At 29.5% G+C, this 11892-nt stretch overlaps 2 protein-coding genes across 2 annotated transcripts; both read left to right on the top strand.

Moving 5' to 3' along the window:
• Positions 1 to 8720: 8720 nt before the first annotated feature.
• LOC145949278 (disease resistance protein Roq1-like) lies at positions 8721 to 9876 on the top strand. The gene is made up of 2 exons (XM_083061341.1): positions 8721 to 9300; positions 9395 to 9876. The coding sequence occupies exons 1-2, from the start codon at positions 8721 to 8723 to the stop codon at positions 9874 to 9876; spliced, it is 1062 nt and encodes a 353-aa protein (XP_082917467.1).
• LOC145950268 (disease resistance-like protein DSC1) lies at positions 9740 to 11338 on the top strand. Its single transcript, XM_083061340.1, has 2 exons — positions 9740 to 10249; positions 10483 to 11338. The coding sequence occupies exons 1-2, from the start codon at positions 9989 to 9991 to the stop codon at positions 11296 to 11298; spliced, it is 1077 nt and encodes a 358-aa protein (XP_082917466.1). The 5' UTR covers positions 9740 to 9988; the 3' UTR covers positions 11299 to 11338.
• The last annotated feature ends 554 nt before the right edge of the window (positions 11339 to 11892 follow it).

The raw sequence follows: 11892 nt of genomic DNA, 5'->3' as shown, positions 1-11892 counted from the left end.
TCATTGAATTATTTTTATTAAAAAAATCTTGAATCTCAGATATTACATCCAGATTCATTTAAGGTGTCCATAACGGAAACATGTCAATTTTGTAAATATTCGTAATAAAGATGTATCTGATTTATATGGACACAACAAAGTGTCTGAAGCTTATCAGTGACGTATTTACTCCAAAAAAAAAAAATGTTAGACTAAAAAATATGATAATTCCATGCCATATTCATGCAACATAAATCATATCTCAGGACGAACTACAACATTGATTGTATGGTTTTTCATGCTCAAGTGTCATGCACAACGTAAAAACTTCTTTGTAGTTTATCTTATACCTTGTGTATTGTGAATTCTTCTTTTAATTTTAAATAAATAAATTATTTTCTTTTAATCTTATAAAAAAATAAAGGTCTGGAAAAAATATTTTTTTCTTTTAAAAATATCTCATTGAAGTGTCTTATCACTTATGTAAACATTTTTTTTTCTTCTAAAAAAAGTCTTTTTCTAATATTTACTCTTATATATCAAACACAGCCAACTATTTTTTATAAAATTATTTTTAAAAATTTTTCTTTAACAAGAATGATTTTAAGTATTTTTATTTGATGAGACAATTTTTATAATTTTTTATTTAATTTTTATTTATTATATTTATTTATAAATTAAATTTTAATATTTTAAATAAACTATTAATAATTAAAAATAATATTGTATACGTCTCAATATCAATTGTTTATTATAAATCGAAAATTCAGTTTATATATTTAAAATTTTTATTTCTTCAAATTCTAAATATAATATTTATTTATATATTTAATTTATTATCAATTATAGTTGTATATAATAAACATATATTAACCAATAAATTGTACAAATAAAATACTAATTTTTTTTTCACATTTCTCTTTTTTAAGAACATAAATTTTTTTGTTTCCTTTTTTTTCTCTAAACAAAAAGAGCACAAAAAAATGTTTTCTTTTAATTAATTGGCGGGAAAAAATAGTTATTATTGAAAATCCTTGGACGTAAGTATCTTTAGAGAGGACATATTAAGGGTGCATGCTGTGAGATTTAATTTCCATCATTCCTTAATTATGCACAATGTCATGGTTTTGGTAGTCCAACAAATTGTTTCCTAAGGTTTTTTCAACATTTTCCGAATTAAATAAATATGGGCGACCAGAAGCTCTAAAAGCAATTACCAATCGTTGTGGGTCGGATGTACAGAATAAGTAAGCACGTACTTACCCATAATTTTAGTATTATATACAATTTCTTTTTGATAGTTATGCTTTAATTTTAGTGTGCACACATATGATCCTTAGTGATGTTTTGGTGTTTTTTTTCTTAACTTTGGTCTTTCAGGCCACAACATGAAGAAATTGAAATAATTGTTGAGGAGATAATCAACATATTCGGTCATAATTAAATTGTGTTTTGGGGGCGATTTAATTGATATATGCTCTCGTGTGAAATAATTGGAAGAGTTTCTAGATTTAGGCACAAACGAAATTTGTAAGATGGGTAAAATTGAAAAACACTTGCTAGTATTTTGTTTAATAAAGTTACTCCTCAATATGATGCTTGCTGTTTAATTGATGATGTGAGAAAAATTATGAGGATTTTGGATCAATTGATGCATAAAAACAATTTCTTTGTAAAGTTCTTAATAGAGGAAATATGGAAATAAATAATCTTTTTTAAAAAAATATATTGGTAAGAACCAGGTTTTGTTACTTAAAAACACTTATTATCCTTGATAATTTCTGTAACAACCCAAAATTGCTGGGTCAGAGGCTCAATTGATTGCCCGGAACGGACCGTTTCAAAGTGAAACGGGCCGTTCCGGAAGGAGAAAAATGTCCAAAATTGGAGAAGCAGAACAGGCCGTTCTGGTGGGAGAACGGGCCGTTTTGCTGGGATTGAGAACGAGTCGTTCTGGTTGTGGAACGGGCCATTCCAGTTGAGAATTTTGCGTAGTTTCGAGGGGTCCAGAACGGCCGTTCCACTTTTGGAACGGGCCGTTCCGGTAGGTGAGCCTGAAATCCTATAAATAGAGCCCCTCACCTGTCATTTTCACACATCTCTCATTCTCTCTTCCTATTATCTTCTGTTCTCTCTTCTTTTCCTCTTCTTCTCTTTGAAGACCAAGGGGCACTTAGAGGAGGAGACCAAGAGATCCATATTTTAGTTCAACTGCTGTTTATCTAGGTACGGGAGAAAAGGAGATTATTTGTATGCAAAGTTACATGAGGGAATTGGGTAGAAGAGGATTATGAATAATTTTATAAATATTTTTTTTTTGGAGAGTTATTGGTATTATGTGATTCTGTATGTATTTAGGACCATGAATATATGATTAATTTGTAAAAATGATGCTCTGGGAGAGAGAACGAAATTATAGAAAAGTGTCTATAGGTTAAATTTTGGAAAAATTAGATTATTTCTGTTTGAGGAATTGATGATCCCATTAGATTCTGTATGTGTTGAGGATTAGAAATATATATTTAATTTGTAAGAATGATGATCTGAGAGAGAGAACGAAACTGTAGAAAAGTGTCTGTGAGCTAGGTTTTGGAACAATTGGGGGTTTTACCGTTATGTTAAAATTATATTAAATTGGTAATTTCGTTGATTATTATATTAATTTATGAATGTTATTGTTATATTACTTGTTAAAAATTGATAATCTAGATGTGAATTGCTTGAGGGGTGTGTAAACCCTTATTTTGTTAGACTTATCTGTTGTGTATATGGAATTGTGTATGTAATATGAAATTGATCTATGAAATGAGATGTTGTATGGATGTTATTATGATTGTGATTGTGGTGCCTCACATCAATGACCAGGGATGGCACGGCCCCTGGGTAAGTGATGCTACAGGGAGGGCGTGACCCTGGCATGGTGTGGTATGAGTAAGACGATTAACACGTATCACTTATGTCAAATATGACAGCCCTGGCATGGGATTAATTGCAAGAGATTTTGTGGATTGTGATGTGATTGTGATTCCTCACATCAATGACTCTTGAATACCTACCATGCTTTTCAATTACTTTACAAAAAAAACTTTCAAATAAGATGATATTATTAGAGATTTTGATGAGTTGCCAAATTTTTTGATTTATTATTATTTATCAATATCGATGTTATTAAAAAAATAATATCTTATAGTTTTATATAAATAGATGATAAATAATCATTATATTTTGTTGTAATGATGAATTATTAAGGGTGTAACTTTATATATATAATTTTTTTTATTAAAAGTTAAGGGTATTCATGGATCAATTTTTTGAAAAATCCGAACTGAATCGAATTGAACCGTTTTATAAAAGTGGATCGGTTAACCAATTCATTTTTTTATAAAGTGGATCGTTTGGTATTTTTAAAATATAGATCGATTTTTTTGAAATTAGATTGGTTGGTGCAGTGTGGTCATCCATTTTTACTCATATATGGATCGGTTTTTTTAAAAAATCGAACCGAACCGAACCGATTCATTTTGTAAAAATGAATTGGATATTTGAACTGGTTTTATAAAGTGAATCTGTTCGGATTTTTTTTCAAAATGAATCAAATTTTTCAATGCAGATCGGATCGGCTATGAATCGGTTTATATCAATTTGAATTTTTTGCATACCCCTATTAAAAGTGGGTATAGGTCGTAATGTTTCCACCTTTACCTTTGTTCGTTTGGGTATGAAAAAGGAGATTTTGTTTACTCTTTCTGCTAATTTATTGGCTAAGTGAAGATATGTGCAACTGCGAGTGTGGTGTTTCCATGGATGTCTCAAAAGAAAGTGCGGTGAAGGTCTTCAACTCCCACTACAACACAAATGGTATTTAGCAACATTTGAAAATTTTTACTTAATTATGTATAAATGTTGCTAATTTGTTTTAGCAACATATTATCAAATTTTGTATATACTCAATGTTGCTAAAGATTTTTAGTAACATTTTTGCATAATTAGGTAACATTTTTTAAATGTTATCAAAGTAGTATTTTTGTAACATTTTAATAATTTTTTGTAACATTTTAATGATGTTGCCAAGATTTTGTTAATCTTATAAAATAATAATTAATTTTAATTTAAATATTACTATCAATTATTATATTAATATGTCTCGTAAACTTTTAGGAATTCCTTAAATTTGTAGGGAAAGAAATTTTTAGTTAGTCACCACTAATTATATATAGAATATCAAATTTCATTTATCTTAAATATAACTATATGAGTATATATACTTTTTATGAGTCATTAATCTATTCGATGTGGAACTTTAATTATGGGTTACAATTAGATATAAGAGAAATATAATTTTTTTGACTCGATGTGGAACTTTAATTTTAGAAGCAATTATAGTAACATTTTTTAAAAAAATGTTGGAAAATAATCTATGTAATTTTTTTTTACTCGATATGGAACTTTGATTTTGAAAACAATTGAAAAGAATAATATTGAAATAAAAAATATTACTCTATCTATAATATCATTTTTTTAAAAATGTTACAAAATAACATTTATATAATATATAGTAACATTTTAACAAATGTAAACAAAAAACTGTTGTTAAAAGATTAAAATCTATAGTAGTGTCCTTATTTGAAGTCTTATCCAACTCATATATAATATGAACACTCGAATCACGTGTATGTAGTAGAATAATTGAATTACAATTGTATTCTTTTCTGTGGACTAGTTAAAAGAACTGTGTCAATAATGTGCTTTCAGAGAGTCATGGAAATTAAGAATAACAACCATTCTTTGCATATAAATAAAGTTTAAGGAAAATATTTGTTTAGGATATAAAGAAAAAAACACTTTTTTCTTTAATTTGTAATACAATACGATAGAAAGGATTTTTCTCTTTTTCTTGATTTTAATGTTTATAATATAAATATTTTAAAAAAAACAATTCTATGTTTTAAAAAATAGATTAAACAATAACATTTTAATTAATATTAAAATATTTTTTATATGTACTTTATTTTTTTACTCATTTAAATAATAAGCATAAATTTTTTTATTCATCTACTGTACTTTTTCTCTTATTTCGCTCTTAACTTAAACTTGAGTATTAGAAGCAATGAGGAACTTGCCAAATATCAAAGATCCATGATGTCGACAAAAAGGATGGTGAATCTATAATGAATTCCAATTTTTACCAGGTCTGACTATATGCCTTGATTTCATTTAACTTTGACATGTTGAGATATATATAAATAAAGTTTTATATCGATAAAATAAAAGAAAAATAATATTTTTTAAAGTACTCGTATAATTCAATAATTGAGAGGTTTTTTTGGATGATAATAAAAAATAAAATCTATCTAAAACAGACAATATCTAACACTACTAGAAAAATATCATTTTTCTGCGAATTTTCCTACAAAAAAATATTCGCAGAAATTTTCTACAAATAATTTACAGATATTTCTTACAATTGTTTTTACAAAAAATAATTTACAAGAAATTTTTACAAATTTTGCTACAATTTTAATGATCATAAAAAAAATTTCCATCATAAAAATTTGCATAAAATATTATAAGAGTTTTATTTTGTTTTTTGCAGATTTTCTTGCAAAAATAAATTCTCAAATAATGTTTACTAACTAGTATAAAAATTTGCAGGTAACTTTTCCTGCCAATTTTAATCCGTAGAAAAAATAAAAAAAAAATTAAATTTATAAATTTAATATTTTAAAAAAAACTTCAAGTCCTACATTGATTGAAAATAAAACAATTAAAGAGTATATAAGTTGGGGTAACACTTACCTTACAAGTTGATTTGTATGGTTGAGTGTCAGACTTATAATATACAATCTTAGAATTTAAAAGATTAGGTATCACATGTTGGAGTAACGAGTATAAGGCTAAGGAGGGGAACCATCCCCTCAAAAGCCGGCCCAAGAGGTTGGAGAACCTCCCGCCTTATAAGGCCTCTTTGGTAAGGAGACCTCCCCGATGTGGGACTTGTTACATTACCACCCCCTTCGAAAGGGTACTTCACTTACCGGCACTTCACTCGACCTTCTTGCCGGTCAGAACCCTCCAATGGTCAGAACCCTCCGTGGGTAGCCCTTCTCGATTTGGCTGGCTCTCAATGAAAGCACTATTGTAACAAGCATAAGGCTAAGGAGGGGAACCATCCCTCAAAAGCCGGCCCAAGAGGTTGGAGAACCTCCCGCCTTATAAGGCCTCTTTGGTAAGGAGACCTCCCCGATGTGGGACTTGTTACAAAATGCTTTAGATGAATTCATTGTGAGCATTTGAAAGTTGAAGAATTATCGATAGAATTTATAGTAATTTCTTTAATTTTTTTCTTAAAAAATATTCTTGCAAAATTTCTTGCGAAAAAATTCGCAAGAAACATTCCTGCGAATTTTTTTCTGTAAAAAACTTTACTGTGAATTTTTTTTGCAAGAAATTTCGTAGGAAAATTTCTTGTAAATTTTAAAATTTGCAAAAATATGTTATCCACGAGGGTATTACAGATAAAATTTCGCAACGAAATTTGTAGAAACAAATATTATAAAAATAATAAAATCATAACCCTCTTTTTCTCAATAAATATAAATATTCCCTTAAATAAATATTATAAAATAACCTCAACATTATATTACCCATTCTAATATATTAGTTTTGATGATTTTAATTAAACCTTCACAAATGTATTGATGTATTGTCTTTGAATATGAAAAATGATCTTAGTTTTTTTTTTTAATGATGTTTCCATCTTGTGCCAGCACAAAAAAAATGATGTAAATAACTCAAATAAACTTATATTATTATTAAAATAATTTTTAACAAACAAAACAGTATCATTATTTTATAAGTAAACATTTTATATGACGATAACATCAATCATTTGATACGTTAGCATATTTTATATTCATTGTCATTTGTGGAAAGTTTTACCTAATGTTTAGGCGTTGTTTCCAGGAAGTTTCCCATTTTGCATTTTCCACATTTAAGAAATATCATTCAATTTCAGGGTTACAATTATTGAAATCGATTTCAAAGACTTGCACTATTCTATGGTCGTCGAATGGGCATGGTTAGAAGTTACCATGAAGGTGAAAGACAATATATCATACTCATGGTGATGCCGTTGACGCGTTCTTCTTCAATTTCTTTCCAACATACGTGCTATTTTTTGTTTTTTCTTTAATTAGTTTTTCAAAAATAAAATATTTATTACAGTTGACAGGTACAAGAGAAACTGAGAAGAAAATGAGTTACAACAACAATTTATTAATCAACATTTATATTAATATATGGTTCCGCGCAATGAATTTTGATGTTTTTGTGAGTCTACTATTCATTAGTCCTCCCACAACTACCTTGAGTGTACTATTCATTACATTACACTTTATCTTCAGCAAGTGAGTTTTCAATCTTCAAATTCTGCAATGGCTTGCATAACCAACAATAGCGGTTCTTCATCACGCACAATGAATTTTGATGTTTTTGTGAGCTTTAGAGGTGAGGATACTCGTAATAATTTCACTGATCATCTTTTTGCTGCTCTTCGAAGGAAAGGTGTTGTTGCCTTCAGAGATAACCAAAATATCAATAAAGGGCAACTCTTGGAACCTGAGCTCATGCAAGCAATCAAACGATCACGTCTTTTCATTGTTGTTTTCTCAAAGAATTATGCATCATCCTCATGGTGCTTGAAAGAGTTGACAATGATTTTTGATTGGGTTAAAGAAACAGGTCAAAGTGTTCTTCCTATTTTCTATGGTGGAGAGTTTCAAAAAGCTTTTGCCGAATACGAAGAAAGCTTTAGAGATGATTTGGAAATGGTAAAAAAATGGAGGGAAGCTATGAAGGCAATTGCCAACCGTTCACTACAACACAAATAGTATTTAGTAACATTTGAAAAATGTTACTTAATTATGTATAAATGTTACTAATTTGTTTTAACAACATATTATCAAATGTTGTATATAGTCCATGTTGCTAAAGACTTTTAATAACATTTTTGCATAATTAGGTAACATTTTTTAAATGTTACCAAAGTAGTATTTTTGTCACATTTTAATAATTTTTTGTAACATTTTAATGATGTTACCAATATTTTGTTAATCTTATAAAATAAAAATTAATTTTAATTTAAATATTACTATCAATTATTATATTTTTATGTTTCCTAAACTTCTAAGAGTTCCTTAAGTTTTTAGGGAAATACATTTTTAGTTAATCACCATTAATTATATATAGAATATCAAATTTCATTTATCTTAAATATAACTATATGAGTATATATACTCTTTATAAGTCATTAATATATTCGATGTGGGACTTTAATTATGAGTTACAATTAGATATAAGAGAAATATACTTTTTTTTACTCGATGTGGGACTTTGATTTTAGAAGCAATTGTAGTAACATTTTTCCAAAAAATGTTGCAAAATAACTTATGTAAAAAAAAATTTATTCGATATGGGACTTTGATTTTGAAAACAATTAGAAAGAATAATATTGAAATAAAAAATGTCTCTATCTATAATGACATTTTTAAAAAAAGTGTTACAAAATAATATTTATTTAATATATAGTAACATTTTAACAAATGTAAACAAGAAAATGTTGCTAAAAGATTAAAATCTAGTAGTGGTTCTGGGTGGGATGTACTGAATAAGTGCTTGGCCATATTTTTTTGTATTATATATAGAGTTTTTTTTTTTTTAAAAAAAAAGTCTCAAACTTAGTGATGCATCAATGTTTTTGCTCCACTTTGGTTTTCAGGCTACAACATGAAGAAATAGAAAAATTTGTTGAAGAGGTAATCAACTTATTGGGTCATAATCAAATTTTGAATTTTGGAGATGATTTAGTTGGTATGCACTCTCGCGTAAAACAACTAGAGGAACTTGTAGATCCAGATGCAAATGAAGTTGTTCGAGTAATAGGAATGAGTGGGATGGGTGGCATAGGAAAGACAGTACTCGCTACTGCTTTATTTGATAAAATCTCTCATAAATATGATGCTTGTTGTCTCATTGATGATGTAAGCAAATTTTATGGAGAGTTTGGACCCATGGTTGCACAAAAACAACTTCTTTGTCAAGCTCTAAATCAAGGTAATGTTGAGATAAACAATCTTTACCAAGGAACCTTGTTGGTAAGAACTAGGTTATGCCACTTAAAGGAGCTTATTGTTCTAGATAATATTGATCAAGATGAACAATTGGAAAAATTGGCTTTGCATCCTAAATATCTAGGTGTAGGGAGTAGAATTCTCATAATCTCTAGAGATAGTCATATCTTAAGAAATTATGGAGTGAATGAAGGTTTACAATGTACAATTGTTAAATGCAAATAAAGCTCTTCAATTATTTTGTAGAAAAGCTTTCAAATCTGATGATATTTTGAATGATTATGAAGAGTTGACCTATGGTGTACTAAAATATGTTGATCGCCTTCCTTTAGCAATTAAAGTGATAGGCTCATTTTTGTTTGATCGAGATGTTTATGAGTGGAAAAGTGCATTGGATAGACTAAAAGAATATCCAAACAAAGATATTATGGAGGTGTTACGAATAAGTTTTGATGGATTGAAGGAAATGGAAAAAGAAATATTTTTAAATATTACTTGTTTCTTTTGTGATACACACTATCAACGAGGTAAGGGATTAGTAAAAAAGCTTCTAAACTATCGCGGATTTTTTCCTGACATTGGTATGAAAGTTCTTTTAGAGAAATCACTCATAAGTTGTAATTGTCGGAAGATTAAAATGCATGACATGTTGAAAGAGTTAGGCAGAAGCATTGTTCGAGAAAAATCACCTAATGAACCAATAAAGTGGAATAGACTATGGTACTTCAAGGATCTACAAAACATCATGATAAAAAATGAGGTAAAATAACTTTTCAATATAAAATCTTATGTTGCCATTTTTTCAAAAGCTATAAATTATTAAAAAATCTACATTTTCATTCTTTTTTGCTATGCTTTAGGAAGCCAAAAATCTTGAAGCCATGGTTATTGAACAATATTATGGAGAGCATTTGGAAACAACAATGGTAGTGAATGCTATATCAAAAATGAAGCATCTCAAGTTGCTCATACTTGAGAATGTGAATTTTTTGGGAAGTCTCAACCATCTATCTAATGAATTAAGATATCTATATTGGCATAGATATCCTTCCATTTGTTTGCCATCAAATTTTCATCCAGATAATCTAGTAGAATTGATCTTGTCTCATAGCAATCTCAAACAATTATGGAAAGGCACAAAGGTAATATATTATTGGTTTTCAATTTTATTTATCTTTAAACAAACATAAAAAAGATAATTTATATATATATATATATAACATAATTAAAGAATCATAAGAAAACTTAAATGTCATTGATTTTTTCTCCTGCTATCCAAAACAAGAAAGGGATTATCGTTTTTTCTTTTTGTTTGTCAAAGAAATGAAAAATTAAATGATGGATTGTAACTTTCATTCTTTTGTTTCTTTTACAGCATCTGCCTAATTTGATATATCTAGATCTTAGCTACTCCAAAAATCTTATTGAGATGCCAGACTTAACGGGAGTTCCTCGTCTTAGGTATCTTATTCTTGAAGAATGTATAAATATTACGCGGATCCACCCATCCATTGGTATTCTGAGAGAACTTTTTTATCTGAATTTGAGAAATTGTAAAAATCTTTTCCACAATTTGAGCATCATTTTCGGAGTCAAATCTCTTAAGGTGTTAAATCTCTCAGGCTGCTCAAAATTACTTGATAATCGTCTGCTAAAGAAACAAAGGGAGGCAGAACATTTGGAGAATGTTGATAAAAATACAAGTGTTATCCAATTATCAACATCCTCTGTATATGAAATTCTAATGTTGCCTTTGTATTTCCTTTCCTCTCACAGACATGGAGATTCACTTGATTTATTGTTGCCATATTTGTCTCGTTTCCCATGTTTGCAACAGCTTGATCTAAGCTTCTGCAATCTACTTCAAATTCCCGATGCAATTGGGAGCTTACAGTCTTTAAAAAGCTTAAATTTGGGAGGAAACAAATTCGTGAGACTACCTACTACCATCAAGGAGCTTTCCAATCTTCAGTGTTTAAATTTGCAGCACTGCAAGCAACTGAAATATTTGCCTGAGCTTCCAACAACCAAACAATGCGACTTTGGGGAGTTATATATTTTTAATTGCCCCAATTTGAGTGAAATGGAATATTGTTATCATATGGTTTTTTCGTGGATGATACAAATATTTAAGGTAACGACTCCATCCTTCCTTTCTGTAACTTACTTTTTCTATGTATACAATTTTTAAGTAATTATACATGTACTAGTAAGGCTACTCGGCCACCTGGTAGCCGACACCCATTCGGCACCCGAACGGCCGAACCGGGTGGTCGATCAGCAACCAGATGACCCATAAATCCAGACTCACTAATAAAGAATTAGGATTAAGAGTTAATCATACTAATAAACCGATTAGAGGCGTATTACCTAATACGGTAATCTTGCCACAGGGCCCAACCAGGTCAGGGCCCATAAATGTCAGTATAAATAGCTCATGTCATAAGGTAACGTCACTGTTCATTAATTATCCTAGATATCTGTGCTTGTCCTGACTTGGGCGTTGGAGTGCCTTTTGCAGGTACCACCCCCTCTACTTACATTGGATCGGAGTACTCGTTCGGCCCTCAGAATACGAGAAGATTATTGGTGTATCCTTTTGACAGGTACATTTTGGCGCCCACCGTGGGGCCGAACCGAGAAAGACTTGAAGACTTGACAAGACTATGACGAAGACAAGGAGAATGAACACTGAAAATCACCAAACCAAGGAAGAGCACGTTCAAGTTGAGGACGAAACCGATCTCATCGAGACCGTGCGCTTGCTCAAGCAGGAGATGGCTGC

The sequence above is a fragment of the Cajanus cajan genome, chromosome 8 (assembly GCF_000230855.2).
Source record: "Cajanus cajan strain Asha chromosome 8, NIPB_CcT2T_4, whole genome shotgun sequence".
Lineage (NCBI taxonomy): Eukaryota > Viridiplantae > Streptophyta > Magnoliopsida > Fabales > Fabaceae > Cajanus > Cajanus cajan.
Note: the sequence above shows the minus strand (reverse complement) of the source record. Positions and strands in the feature narration are given on the sequence as shown.